This window comes from Hyperolius riggenbachi, chromosome 10 (genome assembly GCF_040937935.1).
Source record: "Hyperolius riggenbachi isolate aHypRig1 chromosome 10, aHypRig1.pri, whole genome shotgun sequence".
Classification (NCBI taxonomy): domain Eukaryota; kingdom Metazoa; phylum Chordata; class Amphibia; order Anura; family Hyperoliidae; genus Hyperolius; species Hyperolius riggenbachi.
Genome location: NC_090655.1, coordinates 135,241,254 through 135,269,012, shown reverse-complemented (window position 1 = coordinate 135,269,012; position 27,759 = coordinate 135,241,254). Strand labels below are relative to the sequence as shown.

The following is a 27,759-nucleotide window of genomic DNA, read 5'->3' as shown; positions in this document are numbered from 1 at the left end:
CAACAGCATTTCCTGAACAGCAGTTTAACTGCCAAAATAATAAGATACCAGCGACCTCCCTACTCACTTGCACACTGTTTTGTCAGTTAGACTTTGCAACTGCTCTTCAGGAAATGCTGTTGCCAGGAGGCAAGGAGTATTTTTGTGACAAGCTAGTCACTACTAGACATAGATTTTCCATTATGTAGGAAAACCTCAGTGTGATGCCTTTCCAACCCTTTACTTTTTATGATAGAAGGTGATAGTGGGGGATATTTATCAAGAGTGGCTAAGACAAAATATTGGTAGGTTTTTAGAAATCCATGCAGAACTGTCTCCGACATCTTAAGAAATCACTACATAGTGCTGTTTCCGTTTTAACCTGTTGTAAAATTGGAGGAGTTAGGAAGGTTTCTCAGACAGTGCAGTGTGTAAGAGAAATTACTGTTGCTGAGGAAACCAATACATCTGCTGTACTGATACAGAAAAGATAAGTTATAATAGCATAAATATATTATTTACAGTAGATTTTAGGTTAACTCACAAGATTTAATGTAAATAAATATATCATGTATTATCTAATGTATTCTAGCTTAAAAAAATAAGCTTAGGAATTTGCAGTATTCGATTTTGTTTTCCCCTTATCTTTCTCATATCTCACACATACCTTAAAGAGACACTGAAGCGGAAAAAAAATGATGATATTATGATTTGTATGTGTAGTACAGCTAAGAAAAAAAACATTAAGATCAGATACATCAGTCTAATTGTTTCCAGTACAGGAAGAGTTGAGAAACTCCAGTTGTTATCTCTATGCAAAAAAAGCTATTAAGCTCTCCGACTAACTTGGTCGTGGAGAGGGCTGTTATCTGACTTTTATTATCTCAACTGTAATTGAACTGTTTACTTTTCCTCTGGCAGAGGAGATGTCATTACTTCACAGACTGCTCTGAAAGACTCATTTTGAATGCTGAGTGTTGTGTAATCTGCACATATTATAGGATAATGCAATGTTAGAAAAAACACTATATACCTGAAAATAAAAGTATTAGAATATTTTCTTTGCTGCTAATCTTCTAGTAATTATTCATAGTACACAACCAATTCATTATATCATATTTTTTTTTCGCTTCAGTGTCTCTTTAAGGGGGGACATTTATCAAAAGTGTCTGAAACAAAATCTAAGGAGGGGACTCTGAGGAATACAGGAGACTAGGAGAGAGAATCTATGCCCAGCACTGGAAGGAAACACCTTCACAGGACACCAGGCTGCAGGCGACTCTATGGAATTCAGCAGGGGAGAGGGGCTCTTCACAAATCACATCTAGCCTGCACTGCACAATCTGTATAAGTGCTATTAAGCACTACTTAATCTGCTTAGTTTAGGAATGGATTTGCACTTTTCTTAACTGTAGGGAACATTTATCAAGAGTGTCTGAGACCAAATATTGGTAGTTTTTTTTTAAAACCCATGCAGAACTGTCTCAGACATCTTAAAGGGAACCTAAACTGAGAAGGATGTGGATTTTTCCTTTTAAAATACTAGTTGCCTGACTCTCCTGCTGATCCTGTGGGGGACATTTATCAAGAATGTCTGAGACAAAATATTGGTAGGTTTTTAGAAATCTGTGCAGAACTGTCTCGGACATCTTGAGAAATAACTAGATAGTGCAGTTTGCTTGTAAAACTGTTGTAAAATAGGAGGAGATAGGAAGGACTTTCAGACAGTGCAGTGTGTGAGGGAAATTGCTGTTGCTGAGGTAACCAATACATATGCTGTATTGATACTGGCAGGCTCTGAGGAGTAATTCAGCAGAGGGGAGGAGCACCTCACAAATCATGCCTACCCTGCACTATCTGTAGAACTGCTATTCAGCACTTCTTAATCTACGACAGTTTAGGGATGGATTTGCACTTTTCTTAACTGTGCAGCTGTAGAAATTCACACTAAACTGCCACTGTTACGTAGGATTTAAAACGTTTTTATCAACCCTGCTGGTTAGAACTGTTAAAGAAAAAACTGTTGGTAATGTTTTGATAAATCTAGCCCCTCTATTTACATGACATTACATGATTGTCTTATTGATTTTTGGCTTGCAAACTGCATGCAGTGGGAAATTGACCAAAATAACTTTTCAGCGCTTTCCAAGTAAAAAATAAATACATCAGAATTTAAAAGTTCCTAATTTAAGGACACCTGAACAGAAAGGGAAATTGAAACTGCCATATTTATTTCTTTTAAAACAATACCTGCCTGCCTGGCAGTCTTGCTGATCTTTTAGGCACCTCTAGAGTCTGGATGATACACCTGAAACAAGCATTTGGCTAATCCAGTCAAACTGTAAGGTGCGTAAACACGCACTACTACAGAGAACGACGGGTCCGTCAGACCCTCCCGCTGGGCGGTCGTTCTCTCAACAGTAGTGCGAGTGTACAGTCTGTCTGCAGACTGATGAAGCTGTTTCTGAACGATCCGCAGAGTTAGAGGCACCGCCCTTGATATGGGAGACCAAGGGTTTGAATCCTGCCAAGGGTCATCACCTATTCAGTAAGAAGTTCAAGGCAAGACTTCCTAACACTGCTGGGTGGCCTCTTGAGCGTGTCCCAGTGGCTGCAGCTCTAGATCACGACAGGAGAAAAGCGCTATACAAATGTTTGGATTATTATAAAATGAAATAGATGTCATATCCCTTTCAGTTCAGTTGTCCTTTAAAGGATACCAGAGCTGAATACAGAAAAATGGGGGAGGGGGAGCAGTTATGTATGGGAAGCAGAGCCGGCCTTTGGGGGTGGCAAGTGGGGCAATCGCCCCAGGCCCCGCGCCTGAGGAGGCCCCGCACCCTCTGCAGTGCTGGGGAGAGCGGGCATAGTTGTTAAAACTCACGTGTCTTCACGGATGCTCACAGCCACTATCTATTTCCTCTCCCAGTATCTGTGTATTGGTAACAGCGCCCCCTGGGATGACGTGACCGCATGTCACCACAGGAGGGCACTGTTACCAATACACAGATGCTGGGAGAGGAACTAGATGGTAGCTGTGGGCATCCGTGAAGACACGTGAGTTTTAACAACTATGCCCGCTCTCCCCAGCACTGCAGCCACATTATCTAACCTGTACTGCGGGGCACTTACCTATCTAATCTATTCTGCAGGGCTTCTACCTATATAATCTATACTGCGGGGCACCTACCTATACAATCTATACTGCAGGCTGGCACCTATATAATCTATACTGCGGGACACCTACCTATCTAACCTATGCTGCAGGCTGGCACCTATCTAATCTATACTGCATGCACCTATCTAACCTATACTGCAGGCTGGCACCTATCTAATCTATACTGCAGGCACCTTCCTATCTAATCTATACTGCAGACTGGCACCTATCTAATCTATACGGCAGGCTGTCACCTATCTAACCTATACTGCGGGCTGGTACCTATCTAATCTATACTGCGGGGCACCTACCTAATCTATACTGCAGGCACCTATCTAATATATACTGCAGGCTGGCACATATCTAATCTATACTGCTATCTAATCTATACTGCAGGGACCTATCTAACATATACTGCAGGCTGGCACCTATCTAATCTATTCTGCAGGCACCTATCTAATCTATACTGCAGGCTGGCACCTATCTAATCTATACTGCAGGCTGGCACCTATCTAATCTATACTACAGGCTGGCACCTATCTAACCTATACTGCAGGGACCTAGCTAACCTATACTGCAGGCTGGCACCCATCTAATCTATACTGCGGGCACCCATCTAATCTATACTGCAGTCACCTTGCTATCTAATCTATACTGCAGGCTGGCACCTATCTAATCTATACTGCAGGCTGACACCTATCTAATCTATACTGCAGGGCACCACCCTACCTAATCAATACTGCAGGCTGGCACCTATCTAATATATACTGTGGGGTACCTACCTAACTAATCTATACTGCAGGCACCTTCCTATCTAATTTGTACTGCAGGGCACCTACCTACCTATCTAATCTGTATTGCAAGGCACCTACCTGTCTAATCTAAACTGCAGGCACCTATCTAATCTATACTGCAGTGCACCTATCTAATCTATACTGCAGGCACCTATCTAATCTGTACTGCAGGGCACCAACCTATCTAATATATACTGCGGGGCACCTATCTAATATATACTGCGGGGCACCTATCTAATATATACTGCGGGGCACCTATCTAATATATACTGCGGGGCACCTACCTGACTAATCTATACTGCAGGCACCTATCTAATCTATACTGCAGGGTACCTACCTACCTATCTAATCTGTACTGCAGGGCACCTACCTGTCTAATCTATACTGCAGGCACCTATCTAACTAATCTATACTGCAGGCACCTATCTAATCTATACTGCAGGGTACCAACCTACCTATCTAATCTGTACTGCAGGGCACCTACCTATCTAATCTATACTGCGGGGCACCTACCTATCTAACCTATACTGGAGGCACCTACCTATCTAACCTATACAGTGTGTGCTTCCACAACGTGTATCCACAGCATATATCTCTAGGCCCCGCATATGACACTCGCCCCAGGCCCCGCGTACTCTAAGGCCACCTCTGATGGGAAGCTCCCCCTGTTTTCCCTCCGTCCCCCTCCTTTGCTACCTAAATTCGCCCCCCCCCCCCTCCGGCAGCCTCTTCCGGGTCGGGCATTAGTGCATTACATGCCTGCTCCCCCAGTGTCTCCAACTGTGTCCTTTTATATCCTTTAAGTTAACTTAAAGAGAAACTCTGACCAAGAATTGAACTTAATACCAATCAGTACCTGATACCCCCTTTTACATGAGAAATCTATTCCTTTTCACAAACAGACCATCAGGGGGCGCTGTATGACTGATATTGTGGTGAAACCCCTTCCACAAGAAGTTCTGAGTACTGAGGTACTTCTGGCAGTTTCCTGTCTGTGAACCTTGCTGCATTGTGGGAAATAGCGGTTTACAGCTGTTTCCAACTGCTAAAACAGCACACAGCAGCTACATGACTTGCCAGCAGTAAAAATGTCACCATGTGATAAATGTCAGAATATAAATCAGGGATTTAAAAGATTTTACAGTGGGCAAACACTGACTAAATCATTTGTACATAATTATTGTAAAAATGAAGTACTTTTTTTATTACATTATTTTCACTGGAGTTCCTTTTTAATTTCTTCAATACGATTCTCAATTATTTGTATTCCTATTTTAACGGCCAGTTGCTTAGTTTATATAGGTAATGGGTAAAAGCAGAGCATGATTATGCACAAGGCAGCTTAGGCAGGTGCCTGGGACCTAGTGAGTGTCGAGGGTCCCAACTGTGACTTTTTCTGACCCGTCTCAGATTACCAAAAGGATCATAAGAGGGAGCCAAAGAGACTACCATGCCTAGGGCCCCATTTCATCTTAATCCATCTCTGGGCAAAAGACTGACAAAAATGGATAAATCAACCCTATCTCCTTGTATTAACAAGAGTATGGCCACCCTCACACCTTGATAAAACTCAATATATGCAACTTAGGCAGCAAATAAATGACCAGTGTGTGCTTTTGGGATCAAACTTTTTCATGTTCATTTTTTTCTATCTTTTACTCAGCCTGGCTTATTCTGTTTGAGCCTCTGAAACATTTTCTTGGTCGTTTATTACATGAGGGAAAGCTAAATGAAAAAGATGTGCATTCGCAAAAATGCCATTTAGGAAAGCTCTGTGGGATAGGGTTGTTTATGGTACTTTTATACATAGAGGCCTAGCAAAGAGTGTCTGGCATTGCTGGAGATAACTGCAGGCAGTGCCTGGGGGCCTGAGATGGATTTCTAGCAGTGTCTCGGCATGGTGCTGCTGTTGTCTGATAGCGACACCTGAGATGAGGCTTCTCTAAATCACCCAGCAACTTCCTTCAGGGCAGGAAATTAGATGGTGACAATAACGAGCATTTACATTTTAGGAGCTCTGGAACAGCATTTGTTTAATGTAAGGTAATTGTACATAAATACTGCTTGCACAAACGGACTTTAGTCTTACTGCAAGCTCTGGCGTAATAATAGGGGAAGCAGGGGCCCGCTCATGGTCGTTTTGGGGGGGGCAGGAGGGGTCGCAGCATGAGGGGAGAGCTTGATAGCACGTCGGTGGGGAGGGGGGGCGCCCCCCCCCTCCCTCACCTCGGGCTCTCCCCTCTGCGCTCCCCACCGACGTGCTACCAAGCTCCCCCCTCATGCTGCGACCCCTCCTGCCCCCCTAAAACTGCCATGAGCGGGCCCGGGGGGGGGGCACTCAAATTCTTGCAGGGGGGGCCCGGGGACTTCTAGTTACGCCCCCTGACTGCAAGCATTGGAATTGCTTATGTGATGCTGGTTACAGCTAGAATTGGTATGCATTCTAGAACTACTAAAGTAATGAACACTTTAGTGGTTATACAGTACTACAAGGCAACAGTATGTGACCATCAGTCCAAAGAGACCCACCACACAGACCAGCATATTGCAAAGGCCTCAGCAAAGATTGCATATTAGAATAAACTGTCAAACCAAACAACCTTGTTGCATAAAATCATTTTCTTTACCACAAAACCAATGTGTTGACTTTTTTTATATTTATTAATACTGGTAATCCTATAATCCTAACATATGTATAGCACTTTTCTCCTGTTGGACTCAAAGCACTCAACAGCTGCAGCCATTAATAGTGTGCTCAAGGGGCCACCCTGCAGTGTTAGGAAGTCTTGCCTAAGGACATCTTAAACAGTACGGTACTGACCCTTGTCAAATGCAGACCTTAATCTCTATTTGGCTTGCTGTCACTGCCATGTATCCTCTTCTCTTATTTCTCTCTGCTTCAAACACAATAGGGGAATAATAGCTGGGTGAGTCGTGCCCCCCTCCTACACTGCGCCCGAAAGCAGGTGCCTCTCTAGCCTCTGCCTCGGCCCAGCCCTGAGGGCAAAGCCCTTAACCAGAAAACTATCCAGCCACTCAGTGCCGGGACAAGGTCTACCACCAACAGAGGCTGAGCTGCCCAAGTGCGCCCCCCCCCCAATCAGCCACATCGTAGTTATTGTTCCTATTTACAGGGTGGTTTATATAGTGAGCTGCTCCACAGGACTGCATTTGGCACGCATACAGTAATCATCAGTAGTGGAGATCACTTGAAGTCTTTTTGTGCTATGAGTTTTAGGTAGCCAGGTATAGGTGCCCCCTGTATAGGTAGCCAGGTACAGGTATAGGGCCCCCAGTATCACTCGAGGTATAGGTTCCCCCAATATAGGAAGCAGTGGCGTACCTAGGGTATTTGGCACCCGGTGCTGATTATCCACAGACCCCCCCCCCCCCCCCCCTCAATCAGGAAGACAACGTGCGGCATGCTTAGCCGAAAAATGGGGCTACATTGTGCGGCTGCGCTGAAAAATGGGTGTGGTCATGGACCAAAATGTGGGTGTGGTCACGGGTGGAGACAGATTTACATGAACTTACCAATGGTGGTACATTAGATTAGGACAGTGGTGGAGAACCTTTTGGAGGCCGAGTGCCCAAACTGCAACCCAAAAGTCACTTATCTATCGCAAAGTGGCAACAGCAATTTAAACTAAATACAAACATTTTAACTCATACGTGAACATTATGGAAAATCCAAGTTGAAAATAAACTGTGAAGATAAACAATTTCATCCATCCTACTCCTGAAAAATGTATTGTTTTAGAAACCCCCTCCCCCCCAGTTTTATTTTCTGTTTTAAAAAGCTAAAAAAGTAGGTTTAAGGCTATTGTCTCATATGATTATGATTCAGCTTTTCCCATAGTCTCACAGTTAGCAATCATGAGGCCCCCAACAAGACAAATCCAGCAATCATGAGGCCCCCAACAAGACAAATTCAGAAATCTTGAGGCACCCAACAAATCATGAGGCCCCCAACAAGACAAATTCAGCAATCATGAGGCCCCCAACAAGACAAATTCAGCAATCATGAGGCCCCCAACAAGACAAATTTAGCAGTCATAAGGCACATAAATAGACAGCATTTCACATAAATAGGTAGAATGCCCCCTTAATATGGTAGACTTCTCACCTGGCTTCTGAATTCTCCTCTACTGGCTGCTGTGCCTGGCTGGCAATACTGTGTGGACTGAAAGGCCTGGCAGTGATGCTGTGGCCTGGCTGGCGGTGATGCTGTGGCCTGACTGGCGGTGATGCTGTGGCCTGACTGGCGGTGATGCTGTGGCTGGGCTGGCTGGCGGTGATGCTGGGGCTGGGCTGGCTGGCGGTGATGCTGTGGCCTGACTGGCGGTGATGCTGTGGCTGGGCTTGCTGGCGGTGATGCTGTGGCTGTGCCTGGCTGGTTGAAGTAAATGCTGGCCTGACTGGGGGTGATGCTGTGGCCTTTTTGCCAGCGATTCTGGGCTGGTTGGCTGGTGGTGATGTTGGGCTGGCTGGCCTAGATAGTTTAGGTAGTGAGATGTGCCCCCTAGTTTAGGTAGCGCCAGGAGCCAGTGTAGGTAGTATAGTAGTCCCCAGTACAGCTAGTATAGTGGCCCCCAGTATAGTGGCCCCCAGTTTAGCTAGTATAGTTTCCCCCAGCCAGTATAGCTAGTATAGTTGCCCCCAGTAAGTATAGCTAGTATAGTTGCCCCCAGCCAGTATAGCTAGTATAGTTGTCCCCAGCCAGTATAGCTAGTATAGTTGCCCACCGCCAGTATAGCTAGTATAGTTGCCCCCAGTAAGTATAGCTAGTTTAGTTGCCCCCCGCCAGTATAGTTGCCCCCAGCCAGTATAGCTTGTATAGTTGCCCCCAGCCAGTATAGCTTGTATAGTTGCCCCCAGTAAGTATAGCTAGTTTAGTTGCCCCCCGCCAGTATAGTTGCCCCCAGCCAGTTTAGCTAGTATAGTTGCCCCCAGTAAGTATAGCTAGTATAGTTGCCCCCTGCCAGTATAGCTAGTATAGTTGCCCCCGCTAGTATAGTTGCCCCCAGTAAGTATAGCTAGTATAGTTGCCCCCCCCGCCAGTATAGCTAGTATGGTTGCCCCCAGTAAGTATAGCTAGTGTAGTTTCCCCCCGCCAGTATAGTTGCCCCCAGCCAGTATAGTTGCCCCAAGTAAGTATAGCTAGTATAGTAGCCCCCAGTATAGCCAGTATAGTTGCCCCCAGCCAGTATAGTTGCCTCCAGTAAGTATAGCTAGTATATATGCCCCAGTATAGCTAGTATAGTTGCCCCGAGCCAGTATAGTTGCCCCCATTAAGTATAGCTAGTATAGTTGCCCCAGTATAGCTAGTATAGTTGCCCCCAGGAGGGTGAAAGCAGCGCTAGGAGGGGCAGTGGGGGCAGCGGTGGGGAGGGGGGAAATATCCCCCCCCTCCCTCACCTGGGACCCCTCCTTCTGCCTCTCTCCCCCTCCATAACTAATAGTCGGGAAGTGCGGGGTGGCAGGAGGCGTGCTAAGAATTACTCACCTCATTTCCGCGTTCCAAGCGTGGAGCGCAGCCGCAGCGTCATGTCGTTACAGGTCTCTGTCTTCAATGCCGCCCACTGTGCTTCCACTAATCAGGAAGCACAGTGGGCGGCATTGAAGGCGGAGACCTGTAACGACATTAGGACACTGCAGTGTCATTTCTGTAAGTTCAGGTCCTCTTCAGTACTAGGAGTGGAGGGGAGTAGGGGGAAGTACAGAAGCCTTTACAGCCTGCAGTCTCCCTTACTTCCAGAGTACAGGTTCAGGATAGAGGACACATACCTTTCTGCATTAGAATTCCATTCTCCATCAGCCAGCCATGCTTGACTGGGCAGCTTCCTGGGGGAGCAGCTGGATGACATCACTGACAGAAGTCATAAGAGTTAAAAAAAAAAAAAAAAGGAGCTGTCTACCAATCTTAGTAATCTAAACTATGCATGACTCCTTATTAGTTGCAGTCTTTCAGAACAACTGTGCAAAGAGCTTTTTATCTTCGCTCACTTAGCTCTGACTCTCACGACTGTGGATTTTTTTTTCTGGACTGCCTGAAGATTGGAATGCCTTTGAAAGCGCCCTATCCTGACCTGATGACCTTCCGCTCGGAGGCCGGAGCCTCTCGGGTCTCTGTGTCGTCCCGGCCCTGCAGCCACTACAAGATCTTAACAAGATTACAATATCTTTGTTGTATATTTAAATGGAGAGACTTGAAAGATCCCTATCCACCACATGATACTGCCCTATGTCCTTACGACACAGTGTAACACATAATCTGTGCCTAACTCATGGATTATGCTGCAATGCAAGTCAAAGGGCGACGCAGTAAGTGTGCACAACCGGAGCACGGTGTGGTGCGCATACTCAGAGTGACGGGAATCCCAGTGATGTACACCCTGCCTAGCACTAGCCTGCCTAGCACCGTGGCACAGGGTCATATGTAAACTGGTTTCTGTGGGGCGATGCGCTGCTAATCTTAGGTGCGCAACCGGCCACATAGCAATTATATACCAATAACACAGAAATTATGTTGTTTCTCAAAATAAGTTTATAAAGGATACACAAATTACCAGGACAGGTACATCTCATTGTTCCGTATTCACTGAACAACCCCCCCCCCCCCCCCGCCATACCAATACCAATACCAAGACCAAGCAACAGGGAGTTAGTAATCAAGTGCTATCTAGATTAGGTTTGTGACATCAAGAGCTATGGAGGTAGTAAGGTTCCCTAGTGTGCAGCCCTACTGTCAGATAAGCACACACAGTGTCTTTCCGACTTCCACATAGTTAGGTAATTAAAAAAATAAAATTTAGCAGAATCCTCTATTTTTGGGGGATGTACGGTATTATGCAGAAACTACATAGAGAATGCTGAATTTTTCCGTAGTTATCAATTTGGCCTAAAATTTCCACAGTAATTTGATTTCTGCAGACATTTTCTGCATTCTCATTGGCCTAAAATTTCTTCAATCTGATTTCCACAGAAAAAAAAATCTGCATTCTCAGATTGGTCCAATGATTCCCAGTCTCCTTAAAAACGTAGTCTCGGACATGTGGTATTTCCGCAGATTTCAATTTCAGCATACCTATTTCCATATAAAGATGTCCACTGCAGAAAGATGATATCTGATTGAAAAAGCATTGATCTGATTTCTGCGGCATTTAGAATCTCATACCCAAATATCTTGTTGTCAGTTAAAAAAAGACCTTGTGAAAAAAAGGATTTGTGTTTAGCTCTGCTTTAAGGATTTCATTGACTATCATGTTATAAGCTCAGGCCATGGCCTATATGCAATAATTTTTTTTTCTCCTGAGTTTTCTCCTAAGAGATAATTTTTCATCTTTGATTTACAATAACTTTTCAGCATTCTGCAATGGAAAAAGTATCAAAAAAGTAGGTGAAAAGTACTATAAAAATTATTTTGAGGTTTTTTTGCTTGCTAGTGATTTAAAAGGCATTTTATTGACAAATTTTAAAATATCACCTAGCAGAAAACTCAGGAGAAAAAGCTAATTGCATAAAGGCCCATGTATCAGCTCTCTTATTCAACAACCAATCACTGATCACACAGTCTGTGGGTACCTAGATTTTATAGAGCAAACTTAAAAGGGACCCTTTATGAAATCTGGTCTTACCTGGGGCTTCCTCCAGCCCCCCATAGGCCGCGAGGTCCCCCAGCATCCTCCTCTTCACTTTCGTGGTCCCTCTGCCAGCTCCGGTAGACCGGCGACTTTGACTGCAGTTGTACATGCGCACCCTTGGAGCGTCATCATGCAAGTCGCCATAAGAGTCTTGCTCATGCGCGGTTCTCTAAAGACTGAACCATGCATGCATGCGCAGGTCTCTCACGAAGACGCGCAACTGCAGCAAAAGTCACCAAATTACCGGAGTCAGCAGGGGGACCACGGAAAGGAAGAAGATTATGCTGAGGGACCTCGCAGGCTACGGGGGGCTGGAGAAAGCCCCAGGTAAGTCCAGATTTAATTTTTTAGCCACTGCTTAGGGCCCCTTTAAAGAAGGTCTGAAACCTATTAAAATACTTATTTTTACCTGCTATTTATGTTAAGAAATGTTAGCAGTACTGAAACGCTGCATTCCCTAGGCAGAATGAGGGCTTTATACCCCCCAAAAAATTCCACGACTTTGCTGCCTGGGGAGGAAAGAGCTTTGTGCTGTAGCTCTGCCTCTACTGGAGTCAATCTCCGTGGATCTCTGCCTCTCCCCACCCGTCTCAGTGAGAGAAGAATGAGAGGGGCGAGGAGAGACAGCGATCAACGGAGATTGACTCCAGTAGAGGCAGAGCAACAGGGCAAAGCTCTGCCTCTACCAGGAAGCGCTCCCCAATTTTTGCCCTGCGGATTTGGGGGGTATAAAGCCCTCATTCTGCCACGGGAAATTGGTGTTTCAGCACTGCTAACATTGCGTAACATAAATAGCAGGTAAAAATAAGTATTTTAATAGGCTTCAGTCTCTCTTTAATACTGTGAAGCCGTCTTGGTCGACCATAATAAAGATGGACAATAAATGTTAATTTGTTAAGGGGAATATATTTTTTTTATCGTTAACCTCCTGGGCGATAATCCCGAGCTGAGCTCGGGGTATATCGTGCAGGAGGAGTTCTCAGGCCCTGGTGTGCCGATTTGCATAATTTTTTTTTGTTACATGCAGCTAGCACTTTGCTAGCTGCGTGTAACTTCCGATCGCCGCTGCTCGCCGCCGATCCGATGCTACCCGCCGTGCCGCGCAGCCCCCCCCAGACCCCTTGCGCAGCCTGACCAATCAGTGCCAGGCAGCGCTAAGGGGTGGACCGGGACTCCCTCTGACGTCCCGACGTCCATGACTTCATCCCGCCCCGTCGCCATGGCGACTGGGGAAGCCCAGCAGGAAATCCCGTTCTGAACGTGATTTCTGCTTACTCTGATCGCCGAAGGCGATCGGAGTGGGTGGGGGGATGCCGCTGCGCAGCGGCTATCATGTAGCGAGCCCTGGGCTCGCTACATGATTTAAAAAATTTTAAAAAAAAGTGCTGCGCCCCCTCCTGGGCGATGCAATTGTATCGCCCAGAGGGTTAAGGAGAATATATTTTTTACTGACTGTTGTTGGAACTGTATAATTGAATTTAACCAGTTCACCCCCAAGGGTTTTTATCCTAACGGACCAGAGCAATTTTCAGTTGTCAGCGCTCCTCCCTTTTATTCCCTAATAACTTTATTACTACTTATCACAAGAAAATGATCTATACCTCGTTTTTTTCGCCACCAATTAGGCTTTCTGTGGATAGTACATTTTGCTAAGAATTTTTTTATTCTAAATGCATTTTAATGAGAAAAACAGAAAAAAAAAGAAAAAAAAATCATTATTTCTCAGTGTTCAGCCTTTATAGTTTTAAAATTAAACATTCTCCTGTGGATAAAACAAACACGTTTTATTTGCCCAGTGGTCCCGATAATTAAACCGTTTAGATTATGTCCCTACCACAATGTATGGCGACAGTATATTATTTTGAAATATAAGTGGTTATTTTTCTGTTTGTTCTGGCCATAATTACAAGCCCCTATGTAATAAATTAAAATTAATTTTCCCCCATAAAATATAGAATAAAAAAAGCTGAGTCCCTAAGGCAACTATTTATTTATTTTTTTTAAGCTGATTTTTTTTTTTTACAAGTGTTTTTTTTGGGGGGGAGGGTTGGAAGTGTAATTTTATTAATGATGTGTATATACTTGAAAATGTATGTATTTTGTAAGTGTAATATACTTTTTGGCCACAAGATGGCGCTGGTGAACACTCATAGGACGTGTTCACTTTTTTTTTTTTTTTTTTTACACACTTTATTAAACTGTTACATTTCCTGTTTATGTGAATGGACGCAGCCGCTGTTCGCGGTCACGTCCATTCACTCCAGGCACTGCGATTGGGTAGAGGACTGTTCAGTCCTCTTCCCCAATCGCCCAGCACGGGATCCCGACGGTAATGGCGGCGGTAGCGGCGGACACACGGTGGTAGCAGCGGCGGGAATGCGCGACGTATTAAAACGTCATGTTGCTGTTAATAGCAGTAAGCATGACGTTTTAATACGTTAGGATGGCGGTAAATGGTTAAGGATGTACACAACATGTGTCGACAAAGGGTTTGTTTGGAAAATATATGTATGAGAACTGGAGTAAAATGTGGCCAAATATAGTGTACGATTGCACTTTTTGTTTTATAAAATTAAATGGTAGAAAAATATCTTTGTCTAGTACAGGCATGGCCAAACTCGGCCCTCCAGCTGTTACGGAACTACAAGTCCCACAATGCATTTGCCTTTGAGTCATGACTGTGGCCATCAGACTCCTGCAATGCATTGCGGGACTTGTAGTTCCTTAACAGCTGGAGGGCCAAGTTTGCCCATGCCTGGTCTAGTCCCAGGCACCAATATATCCCTTGACACCAGTGGCACAGTTTGCTTTTATTTATGTATAGGCTCCTTTATTCGGCTCTGCACCTACAGTATATGAGAATAGCCAGGCCATACCAATCACTATAGAGAGGGGGTAGAAGAGCACAAAGCCCTTCACTGGGGACTATCAATGAGATGCAAATGATTTCTCCTTGTATTTTAAGTTCATGTTAATTATATGCAGTTTGAAGTTGGAACAAGCAGAATAACTTCCTGTCAATTATTATTGGTCCAAGTTCAAGCTGCGTAAAATGTACATGAAATTTGGATGCAAGGAGACATTATTTGCATCTAATTGATCATCTATACCTTTCCCTTCTGTTTGATGTTGGCAGTGATTGGCCCCCCAAAATACCATGGAGCAATTGCTATTTTGTCAAGCTGGGTAGGCTGCACAGGGCAGGGTATGCCTGAACTGACAGCAACTGGTTACCTGAAACCTAAAAATGATTATTTATGTACACTATGGATGATCAATGAGATGCAAATAATTCTGAGTTTATGCTGGGTTATGTAAATTTTGGATGCAAATATGTGGTTTGAAAATGGACCAATTTAAATCTTGGTGGGACTTGACTGGTCCTTTTTCAAGCTGCATACACTTGCATACAAAATATACATAATCCTGCATGAACTGAAATCTTGTGATAGAACGGTGTTTGCTCTATTCCCTTACAAATTGTATAGGATGGTGCTGAAACACCCAGCACCTCCCCCCCCCCCCCCCCCTCAATGCAGCCATGCTCTTAACTACTTCTGCTAAGTTGCCTTAGTCATGTGATCTAGTATTTAATACAGAATTTTGATTTGGAATGACAGGGAAACAAACTATATACTTGCAGATGGGATTTTAAGGGGAAAGTATTAACTCAGAATAACGTGTGTGCACGCATGGACAATTGGTAGAAAAATGTAAAATTACCTATTACCTTAAAACCAATTAAAAAAAATTCCAACTTTCTAAAAGCAATAGTTAGCAAGGAAGATACATGATAAATATTACATGTAGAAACATGAAAATCCAACCATTTTTTTCCACAGACAAAGCCATCTTCATCACTCTGCTGGAATGTGGAGCTGATATATACATACAACATTGCTTACTAAGCTATCAAATGTTATAGTAGTCTGACAATATATTCCTGGACTTCAGTTTTAAAAAATATGAATGCCAAAGGCCAGCAGAGTAAGATAATATTTGTTAGTATGTGTAATTCTCAAATCTACCTCATCTGCTTAAAATTAGTAGGCTTTGACACTAATTTGCTTATCATGTATATCTTCATTGTTGCCTTATTATTGTGAAGCTACAGCAAAAACATCTCCTCCTCTATAGGTTACCTATGCTAGTAATGGATTCATATAACATTGACATATACCTTTCGCACATACATACATATCATAGGAAGTTAGCTTCTTGTGTGATCTGGTTCTTATAATCCTCCTATTTAATACCTAGTGGATGAAACTACTTTTTTTCCCCAGCCTGTATGATGAAAGATCACACTTAAGACATGGGGCATCGCCTGCGCTGATCACGCTTGATAGGAACATAATGCCTTATTTCAGAGCCATATCTGTAAATGTACTCCAGGTTCCGCCTTTTCACCACTCTCAACGGTATTTTGCATGTAATTATGTTTTTAGCTAAAATCCAAAGCACTGGTGTCAGAAGATAAACACAATTTCTAATCGTATTATTTTGTCTTCCTTTTCACTGCAGACTAAATCCGAATTCACAGTTGAATTTACTGTCAGCGACAGCCAGGGGGTATGTATGACTTTTTCATTTATGGCATAAAAATCTATGAATGGCAAAACAGGACAAGATAAGGGGAAGATGTGACAGCGGAGGTGGAGAAAGGAATGATTTATAAAGAGTCTGCTTAGGGTAGTCTCTGCTGGCAGACATTGGAGGCATGTCACTAATGAAATATTAGCTTGAGCTGGGAAATATTCCTTCTTAAGACGGAGTTCAAGTGTTTTCTCTCTGTAAACGAATGCTTATGATAGCATGAGTAAGATAACAGAAGGATCATGGTTCTTTTTAAGAGCTGAATTTTTACTGCTTATTCACGCTGCAAAGCTTTGATCAGTATTTGATTGTATTTTTAGTCTGGGGCAAATATAGAGACCGTGGCCTCCATTCACAATGCGTTACCGTATGCGGTAATGAACTGTCTGAAAATTACCAACCAAAGTATGACTGTTTTAACGTTCACAATGTTTTCCAGCAGAAAATGCTGTTTGTGGGAAAATTGCGGGAAAGAAAGTGCGGTAACATGTCGGATGTTTATTTTAGAGGTAAATTCCCCCAAAAATGAAATTTATAATGAAAGTGCAGCGCATTGTTATGTCCTTAATTACTGATTTTATATCACCTGTAAGTACCTGGCACTATTTTTCACTATGCATCCTATGATATGCATGTAGCATATAGAGCCTTTTAAGCTGTGTTTACTGGACTTTGGAATTTTTTCCACAGAAAATGATATTTTGCACACTCATTCTGCACTTTTAAAAAGTGTTAAATTACTTTTTGTAAACTATTGCCACCACGTTACCGCTGTCGTAATTTCTCATTAAAAATATCTTTACCGCACATGTATTGTGAAGGATGCCAATATAAGGACAAGACCAGTGGCGTAGCAATAGGGGGTATAGAGGTTGCGACTTCACCGGGGTTCTTGGGCCAGAGCGCCCCCCTCAAATGTAGTATTAGCTCTGTATTGGTTCTGTGCTAGTAACGATCACTTCTATAGACACTTTCAATAGTAGTAATCATTAACAAACTGTTCAGCATCCCCTTCTTGCACCTCAGGTTTTGGTGTGCCTTATCCATTATTATGAACAGAGTGCTTTGGGGGGCCCAATGTAAAACTTGCACTGGGGCCCAGAGCTCCTTAACTATGCCAATGGATAAGACAGACATTGCTGACTGTGGCCTGTTCACAACACTCTGATGGTAGCATTATAAGGTTGCTATGCCTTTTCAGCACTCTTGTCTATTGAAGGAAACAGGTAATGCATTGTATAGAAAGGCATGGTACAATGGGATAATAACTGACTCATGTTGTAAGAGTAAACCTTGGCTTAAAGCATAATGGCTCATTTAGGCTGCTTTCACAGTGAGACGTTACAGGCGCACGTTAGAGTAGCCTGTAACGTAGCCCAACTCACAGTAATGAAAAATCAATGGGCTGTTCACAGTGCCCACGTTGCGTTACATTGTAACGCTGCACGTTATTTAAAAGCATGCTGTGCGTTCTACGCGGCTAAGCTGCGTTAGACTGTTTGCACATGCTCAGTATTGTTTTTTTTTTGTTTTTTTTTTAGGAGGAGAGGAGGAGGGGAGAGTCCGCTATTGTTAAACACATGGCTAATTAATATTCACTGCACTGCCGTGTAGTGATGGGAAGTTTGGCTCAATTCATTGAATCGATTTATTGAAAAGAGCCGGACTTCCCATCACTTCTGCTGTGTTTTCTTCCTGGAGCGGCTGCTGATTGGCTGGCGGGACCACGTGATGCGGAGTGTTCCGATCACATGGTCACCGCAAGGTATGAGACAAAAAAGGTGCACCAACAGCCGCACAACGCGGCTCACTCTGGCGTCCTCCTCCAACACCACCAGGCGTTGCATTAGGGGCATGTTATGCAACCATAACGTCCCCTAAAACGCAACATCCTGGTGGGTTGTTAATGGTAACTGAAGGAGCCCATGTGTGTCATGTATGAGAATGTTTTTTTCCTTTTAGCGCAATACATTGTTTTGAATGAAACAAAATAGTCCAGCCAGCTGTAGGACAGGGAACAGTGCTGAACAGTGGGGAACACTTGACACAGTCGCCATCGGGAACAGGCCCAAGGCCTACCATTATATATCTTTTATATTGTAAACTTTCAAAGTTTTACTGTTAAAACAAAAAATCATAAAAATGTTGTGTGACCTTGTACATGGTACAGTTCAGGGCCCACTTTATACCTCCCTGATTGTCAAAATTCCAAAACCTTTCTTCCCTGATGGTGGTTCTAATCTAAGCCCTTACTCTGTTAGGTTTAACGAACCTCCTTGGGGGTAACCCAGAGTAAGGGTCGGGACAGAAATCTGTAGTTCAGAGTGGTAATCCCGAGTTGGATCCATAGGAGGTGTGTAATGTGCAGGGCTGCCACAGATCTATCCAGCATTATGATTTTGGGGTCTAAAAGCTTGTGAAAAAATTGCACAGCTTTTAAACAATCAGTAAATCCAAAGGGATCGGCACCATTCCAGAGTAGTAGAATAAAAGAGCTTTTGATACTACTTTATCTGGAGCGGTGCCGATCCCTTTGGATTTACTGATTGCTGCTGGTCTCTTTGGACACTGAGGCTTGGATCGTGGCACACCGTTTCATCCTTGTATGGTGCTCCTCCTGAACATTTTGTTTTCCCAGCTTTTAAACAATAAAATCTGTAAGTAATAATACCGCCAGGCAGGTTAAAAGCCTTAAAACCAGGGCCAGATTTGTACTTCTTACCACTCAAGGCCCACTATCACTAGCTGTCCCTGACCAGCAGCATCTCCCCCCCCCCCCCTTTTTAGTTTTGGTAGCCAGATGCCTCACCCTCTCAGTATAGGTAGCCAGATTCCCACCTTCCAATATAGGTATCCAGACCCCCCCCTTTCCGTATAGGTATCCAGACCCCCCTCCCTTTAACTATATGAAGCCAGATGCCCCCCCTTCCCCTTTCAGTATAGGTAGCCTTCAATCCCCCCTTCAGTATTAATATCTTTCAATACCTCAACCCCTTCAGTATAAAAAGCTTTTACCTCCCCCCTCTTTCAGTATAGGTAGCTTACAATCCCCCCCCCCTTTCAGTATAAATGGCCTTTAAACCCACCCTCCCCCTGAGAGATCAGCAGGACTGCCAGGTAACTGTGATTGTTTAACAAGAAAATACCTTTGGCAGCCATCATATACCTCTCAGTTCTGGTGTACTTTAACTAGGCAAACTGTAAAAGAATGCATCAAATAGAACTTACCGTATTTTTGGGATTATAAGATGCTCCGAACTATAAGATGCACCAAGGTTTAGAGGACAAGAACCAGGAAAAAAAATATACTAAATCTGGGTGCGCCTATAGTGCAGGGGTGTCTTGTAGACATTTGTCCCCCTAAGCTGTCTCTGTCTAAGCTGCAATGCCCAGCTACACTAACTCCTGCTGCCCCCACTAGCTGGACCAAGTACCCTACACTAACCCCTATGCCCTCACCAGTAAAACTGCACTACACTACACTAAACTAGCTCCTACTTTCCCCCACCAGTATCACTACACTACAACTACACTAAACTAACGCCTGCTTCCCCACCAGTATCTCTACACTACACTAAACTAACTCCTGCATTCCCCACCAGCACCACCAACTTTACATTACAACTAAAACGGTGGATGATTTCACCTATCCAGATGTCCTCCAAGTCCACCGTCTTCAGCTGCTGATCCTGTTGTGATGGGCCAGGGCAGAAGCAGTGCAATCCGCGCATCTCCCCTCTCCACATCTGGAACTTGCGGCGGCAGGGCAACCTTCAGCAGAATCCCTGCACCTTCCCTCTCGACCTCTGGGGCTTGGATTGGCGGGGCAGCCTCAGTGCGATCCCTGCATCTCCTCTCTTCACTAGTGATGTCGCGAACCTCAGATTTTCGGTTCGCGAACTTCCGTGGAAGGTTCAGTTCGCGAACCACAATAGACTTCAATAGGGAGGCGAACTTTGAAAAATAGAAAAAATTATGCTGGCCACAAAAGTGATGGAAAACATGTTTCAAGGGGTCTAACACCTGGAGGGGGGCATGGCGGAGTGGGATACATGCCAAAAGTCCCGGGGAAAAAACCTGGATTTCACGCAAAGCAGCGTTTTAAGGGTAAAAATCACATTGAATGCTAAATTGTAGGCCTAAAGTGCTTTAAAACATCTTGTATGTGTATACATCAATCAGGGAGTGTAATTAGAGTACTGCTTTACACTGACACACCAAACTCACTGTGTAACGCATCGCAAACAGCTGTTTGCGTAGTGACGGCCGTGCTGGACTGGTGCGCAACATGGCCAGAGTGCAGGCCGTGGCGGTTTTCAAGCCCATATGGTCGCCGGGCTGTGGTAGCTCAATGATAGAACAACAGTGACTGTCCAGCTGATCAAATTTGGTCTGACCACAATAAAGCAACGACCTTATTATCTTTGGTGTGCCACCCCCACCCAAGACACTCATATAGCCAGCGGTCACTGCTTCATTGTGATACGAAAGCTCCTTCACTGCGGCATGGTAATTGTCACGGACGGTTGCGGGGCCGCAGGCGCGTCCTGTAACCGCCCGTGAAGAAAAAGCGATCGCACTCGATTCCCTGCATCGATTGCGCTTCAAATCGATACAATCTGGGTTAAGTGTGTAGGGGGAGCTGAAGTCCTTTTCTTAGCAGAGAGAGCACCATCCTAAAGGCTGGATGGCTCTTTTGATATGCTAATGAGCCTGGGCCCAGAGAGCCCCTGGCTTCAAGCTGTGCGGATGGCCCATCCATCAGGTATAAGGTGACACCTAGCTGATCTCATGTAGATGTTAATTAACCAAGGGGTGATCAGGATGCCTAGGTGCAGCCAGGCAGGCTACAAATCTCCGGGAGGTCTTGACACCTTGCTTACTGGTAAAGATCAAAGGGAAGTCAGCTGTTAGCAGCTAGAACACATCCTGAATAAACCTGAGTCTCATAGCATAATCCATAACTTCCCAGATCTGTCATATTTCTGGGGTTCCTGAGATGGCAGCTTCGCCAAACATGGGGGAAGTGTAGCATGAGCCCCGGTGCTGGTTCTGAGGAAGTTTCAGAACATTCTGAGGTAAGGACTGCCAGTTAGGCAGTTCGAAAATGCCCTGATGATACCACAGGGGTCCCACCCCTCATGTCTGGTATCAGGGCGCTGGGTAAATCGAGACAGACCTGAAAATGTTAATAAATCTGCCCTGACCTGTACGGTTCTGTGAGATAGAGCCCATATATGGGTAGATATGATTTCTAGCCCCCAGGACAAGGGGAGGGCTCATCTCATCTTCTAAGGGGGTGTATGGCTCCCCGCCCTCACTCCCTCCTACTGAAGCAGGGGCATAAGAATGGCAGAGGACCCAAACTCAGTGTCCTCCACACTGAAACATCTTGAACTCATCAGATGCCAGCTTGAGGATATGCTGGCATCCACCTGGTCTGAACTCTGAACTCAAATTGAAACCCAGAACTCTGTCTTCCCACAAAAAGGACATCTTTCCAGGAACTAAGTATTTTTCTCCCTTCTTTTATTTTTTATACTGGCTATTACTTTCTTAATAATTGTGATTTTAATAATTGTCTGTATATAATAATTATTTATATTGCGTGAATAAACGACTTTCTCCAAGTCATTCACTGTCCGCTACCCTGCTTATCAGCACACGCAGAACTGATCCCGGGTCTCTGAAGATACGCTACTGTTTGTTTGTTGTTGGCTAGACAGAATACCGTGTGTTTAACCGTTTTATTCGCAGGACTAGTCAGTCAGTTAGTGGGCTCCACGGTCCCATGGTAACCGCGGTGGTGGCAGTTTACTCTGAACCAGTAGGTGACGTTGTAATTACCCGTGTCTCACAGGCTCCCTTCTGAGTTGTCTGCGGCTAATTCTTAAAGGTTCCTGCGCATTGACTGCGACCAGAGTTCGCACGATCTGTGCGCTGGCACCGTTTAGAAGGCTAAGTGCGGTCAGCCACTAGGGCTCCTGTGACAGTAATGATCATGAAGGGGGATGGGCACATGTACATGCCTTTTGTTTCAGCCGCCCGCAGTGCAGCCAGAAAAATTAGGCAGGCATGTACACGCACCAGAAAAATTAGTATAGCGGCCGCTGCTAGCAGCGGCCTTAGAAATTCAGGAATCCACCTGAGATTGCTGTGTGTGGGGACTGACTTAGTCTTCGGTCGTGCAGTAGCCCTCCGGGATCCATGCCTCATTCATTTTGATAAAGGTCAGGTACTGAACACTGTCGTGACTTAGGCGACTTCTCTTCTCAGTGACAATGCCTCCAGCTGCATTGAAGGTCCTTTCTGACAGGACGCTTGTGGCAGGGTAAGAGAGAAGTTGGATGGCAAATTGGGACAGCTCTGACCACAGGTCAAGCCTGCGCAACCAGTAGTTCAAGGGTTCATCGTCGCTGCTCGCAGTGTCTACATCCACACTCAAGGCCAGGTAGTCGGCTACCTGCCGGTCCAGGCGTTGGTGGAGGGTGGATCCGGAAGAGCTATGGCGAGGCGTTGGACTAAAGAATGTCCGCATGTCCGACATCACCCTGAGATCGCTGGACTGTCCTGTCCTTGCCTGCGTGGACTTGGGAGGAGGAGGATTACTGCCAGTGGTACCTTGATTGCGTTGTGCTGTCACATCACCCTTAAACGCATTGTAAAGCATCATTGACAGCTTGTTCTGCAAGTGCTGCATCCTTTCCGCCTTCTGTTGAGTTGGTAACAGGTCCGCCACTTTGTGCCTGTACCGAGGGTCTAGTAGCGTGGCCACCCAGTACAGGTCATTTGCCTTGAGTTTTTTGATACGGGGGTCCCTCAACAGGCTGGACAACATGAAAGAGGCCATCTGCACAAAGCTGGATGCAGACGTACTCTCAATCTCCTCTTGCTCTTCCTGAGTGACGGCACGCAACTCCTCTTCCTCCCACCAGCCACGAACACCACGGGAACGTGGAGCAGCAGAAGCCCCCTGTGACGGCTGCTGCGGTTGTTCTTCTTCCGCTGCCTCTTCCTCCTTCACAGAAACACCTTCCTCATCATCATTTGATTCTGACTCCTCTCCTTCCCCACACGACTTCTCTTCTTCCTCCTCCTCCCCCCTCTGTGCTGGCGCAGGTGTTGAGAAACATCTGGTTTGGATGAAAATTGCTCCCACGACTCCTCCTGCCATAACTGTTCTCGTTCACGCTCCTCCACAGCTTTATCCACCACTCTACGCACGGCACGCTACAGGAAGTAAGCGTAGGGGATCAAGTCGCTGATGGTGCCTTCAGCACGACTCACCAGTTTGGTCACTTCAAAGGGCTGCATGATCCTGCATGCATTTCGCATCAGTGTCCAGTTGTTGGGCCACAACAACCCCATCTTGCCAGATTGTGTTCTTCTACTGTAATTGTACAGGTACTGGGTGATGGCTTTCTTCTGGTCTAGCAGGCGAGAGAACATGAGCAGGGTGGGATTCCAGTGAGTTGGGCTATCGCATAACGAGCGCCTCACTGGCACGTTATTTCTCTGCTGAATGTCCGCAAAGCGTGCCATGGCCGTGTCAGACCGCCTGAAATGCCCACACAACTTCCTGGCCTGCTTCAGGACGTCCTCTAAGCCTGGGTACTTTGACACAAATCTTTTCACAACCAGATTCAGCACATGTGCCATGCAGGGTACATGTGTCAGCTTTCCCAAATTCAACGCGGAAATGAGATTGCTGCCGTTTTCACACAACACGTTGCCGATCTCCAGCTGGTGCGTGGTCAGCTATTGCTTCACCTGCTTGTTAAGAGCAGCCAGGAGAGCTGCTCCAGTGTGACTCTCCGCTTTGAGGCAAGACATGACTAAGATGGCATGACACCGTCATACCTGGCATGCAGCATAGGCCCTGGGGTGCGGGGGCTGTGTAGCTGGAGAGGAGATCGCGGCACCAGCCGAGGAGGAGGAGGAGGATGACGACAGCGAAGAGGATGTAGCAGGCGCAGAGGAGGTTGCATGAGGCCTTCCTGCAAGCCGTGGAGGTGTCACAAGTTGATCCGCTGCGCAGCCACGTACTCCCTGCTTGCTGCCATTGGTCACCAAGTTGACCCAATGGGCTGTGTACGTAATGTAGCGGCCCTGCTCGTGTTTGGCAGAGCAGGCATCCATGGTCAGGTGGACCCTTGACCCAACGCTCTTAGCAATAGATGACACCACTTGCCTATCAACTGCACTGTACAGTTTGGGTATGGCCTTTTGTGAAAAATAATTTCAGCCTGGTATCTTCCACTGCGGTGTCCCAATAGCCACAAATTTTCGGAAAGCCTCTGACTCCACCAGCTTGTATGGTAATAGCTGGCGAGCTAATAGTTCCGCCACGCTAGCTGTCAGACGCCGGGCAAGAGGGTGACTGGTAGAAATTTGCTTCTTACGCTCAAATACTTCCTTCATGGTCAACTGGCTACTGCTGTGGGCAGAGGAGATAAAACCGCTTAAGGGCAGAGTCGGTGTGGAGGAGGGTGGCTGCTTCACTTTCCTCAGACACCTCCACAACTGCACCAACATCAGGTGGTTCATCATCCCCCTCCTCACACGTTACGTCCATACTATCGCCACCTAACTCAGACGTATGAGGTGGTGTACCTGCGCCTTCATCTTGTTGTTGCAGTAGTGTCTGTGAATCAGTGATTTCCACACCAAATAACTCCTGCGAAGTGTCAAATGCAGCAGATGTGGTGCTTGTACTAGTGCTGGTGGCTGCGGGAGATTAGGTGTTCTGTGTTAAATAGTCAAGCACGTCCTGACAATCTTGGGAAGTGATGGCATGTGCCTTCTTCTGAGCACTGTACTTTGGCCCTGGGCCGCACGAAATCACAGCAACACCACCTCGCACAGACCTGCCAGGTGGCCTTCCTCTGGGTCTGTCTCTACCTCTTCCTCTATCTGCTTTGTCCATTTTGTCCATCTGGGGGGGGGATGCTAGGTATATACAGTGAGGTGGGTTCAAAGAACAGTAAAGGTAATTATATGCAGTGAGCTCGGTTCACTCAACACAAAAGGTAGTTAGATGCAGTGAGCTGGGTTCACTCAACACAAAAGGTAGTTATATGCAGTGAGCTGGGTTCACTCAGCACAAAAAGTAACAACAAAAGTGTCAGTTTGACACACAGAAAAAAAAAGAAAATTCAAAGAACAGGATTAGCTCTAAAAAGGGGGGTGCTATTAAAGCAATAATAATCAGCCAGTAGCAAGCTAAGAAGCCAAGAGCCTAACTAATCTTTACCTAGGAGAACAATTCTGCAGCAGCTCGCCCTAGTCTGTCTAATAGCAGGCAGACAAGTGAGTGTAATGGCCAGCGAGCTTGCCTTATATAAGGGGGGTTGGGGCTCCAGGGCTGAGTGTAGCCTGATTGGCTACAGTGTGCCTGCTGACTGTGATGCAGAGGGTCAAAGTTGACCCTCATAGTGCATTATGGGGCGAATCGAACTTCGGCAAAAGTTCGCCTTCGCAGGCGAACGCGAACCACCCGAAGTTCGCCTGGAACCGTTCGCCGGCGAACTGTTCGCTACATCGCTACTCCTTCACCTCTGAAACTTGGGGCAGCAGGGCAGAAGAGGGGCCATCCCATCGATGGCTGCAGCCACTGTCAGGAGTTCCAATGCCTCTGTACTTCCTTGTTTACTGGCGCCTTCTATTGACGTGCAACAGAAGTACAGAGCCATTGGGACTCCTGACAGTGGATGTAGCTATTACTGGGATTGCCCCTCTTCTGCCCTGCCCCCGCAAATCCCAGAGGTGGGAAGGAAAGATGCAGGGATCACGCTGAGGCTGCCCTGCCGATGCAAGCCCCAGTGGTGGAGAGGGGAGATGCGGAAATCACGTTGACTGTTGCCCTGCCGCCGCAATTCCAAGAGGTGGAGAGGGGAGATGCAGGGATCACGCTGAGGCTGACCCGCTGATTCAAGCCCCAAAGGTGGAGAGAGGAGATGCGAGGATCGTGCTGAGGCTGCCCTGCCATGGAACACAGAGTGCATGTAGAGGGAATACTTTCCGCTGCACTATCTTTATCTGCTTGAAAGGGCAGATTCGGACTACAAGATGACACGACCCTCCCCCCCCCCCCAACTTTGGGGGAGAAAAGGTGTCTTATAGTCCGCAAATACGGTAACTTAACTACAATATGCAGCCCTTTAATTAAACCTGTAGTGAAAGGGATATGGAGCTTGCCGTCTTTATTTCTGTGCAAAAACTTGCTGGCTTTTTCTCTGCTGCTCACCAAGATTATTTTGAGGGTCTGTTCAAATGCATTAAAGGTAGAGCTATATCTAACAGGAAAAAGGAGGGCAGGATGAGATGATGTAAGCCGCTATAGAGAATTCTTGGAACATTTCATGGAAAGAAGTTTAAAAAAGAAGCAGATATGAGTGTATCTTGAGATAAATAAGTTACAGTATAAATAAGTTACAGCTTGTTTGTAGCAAAGTAAGACAGAAAAAAAATCAAACACTTTAAATATGTTTGTTTTCTTTATGATCAGGTGGTTAAAATGAAGGCAAACATCCAAGTTGGTGATGTCAATGACAATGCCCCTACCTTCCATGGGCAGCCATACACAGTCCGCATACCAGAGGTAGGTGTTTACAAGTTTTGCAAATAACATGGATTATTGTATTCCATAATAAAATATATTCTTTAATAGAAACCCACAGCAGTTAGTTTGTTGGGTGGATCTGTTCTGATTTGCTATAATAGGTTTTACAACTTTTCTCTTCTTCATTATCAGACAAGCAGCTGTGGAAAGGACTATTGTGACCCTTCCTCACCCTCCTTTCCTATAAATGTGCCAGTTACTTTTTTTTGGGTTGTTTTTTTTTTTCAGCTGGAGCGGTTTTGTGTCCACGTTTTTTTCTGTCGGGCTTTGACAGGCATGGAAAGCCTGGCAATACAGCATGGGGACTTGGATGACATAGCTTCTTGCCTGTTCGCTATGGTCTCTGCCAATCCCCTCCAGTGGTCTTTAGTTTGTGATCTAGCCTATCTTACCTGCAACCAGAATTTCTGGGGGATGTGCCACCAAAGCAGAGGGATCAGATCACAAACCCCGCCCCCCCATCAAGCCCCCTTCATGGGTTCCCTCACCAGAATGTTGCTTGTCACACTGCATGTATTATATCCACACTAATGATCCACTATGGTTTCTAAAATCCACAATTGCTTTATTGTAAAAAAAATTAGCAAACTGTTTTTGTACAGACCACTAGCTCTGGCCGCAGAACACAGGGCAGTACATCCACACCAGTTCACCTACTTCCTGGATCAGCATCAGCATACCTCCAACTCTGCTCTGTGTTTGATCACAGCGTGCCTCATTCAGGGGCTCTGTGTCCTTTGGCAAGGACTTGCGGTCTGTACAAGATTGGTTTACCAGTGTTTTTACAATAAAGTGATTCGGCTTTTAGAAACCAGAGTGGATCATCACTGTGGATATAACATAGGCAGTGTGACAAGCAACATTCTGGTGAGTGAACGCACGAAGAGGGGGCAGTGTTGTGATCTGATCCCTCCATGGTGGTGGCACATCCCCAGGGAGGCAGCATGGGGTGCAGAGTGTCTATAGCGT

The 27,759-nt window shown here is 45.5% G+C and overlaps 1 protein-coding gene across 7 annotated transcripts in view; it reads left to right on the top strand.

Annotated features, from left to right (window-relative positions):
• Positions 1-27,759, top strand: part of CDH23 (cadherin related 23) — a 1,682,716-nt gene that overhangs the window by 396,904 nt on the left and 1,258,053 nt on the right. For all 7 annotated transcript variants that reach the window (XM_068258239.1, XM_068258233.1, XM_068258238.1 and 4 more), the window contains exons 5-6: positions 16,098-16,145; positions 26,677-26,769. In XM_068258239.1, the coding sequence (XP_068114340.1) occupies positions 16,098-16,145; positions 26,677-26,769 (141 nt within the window). The remainder of the gene's footprint in view (positions 1-16,097; positions 16,146-26,676; positions 26,770-27,759) is intronic.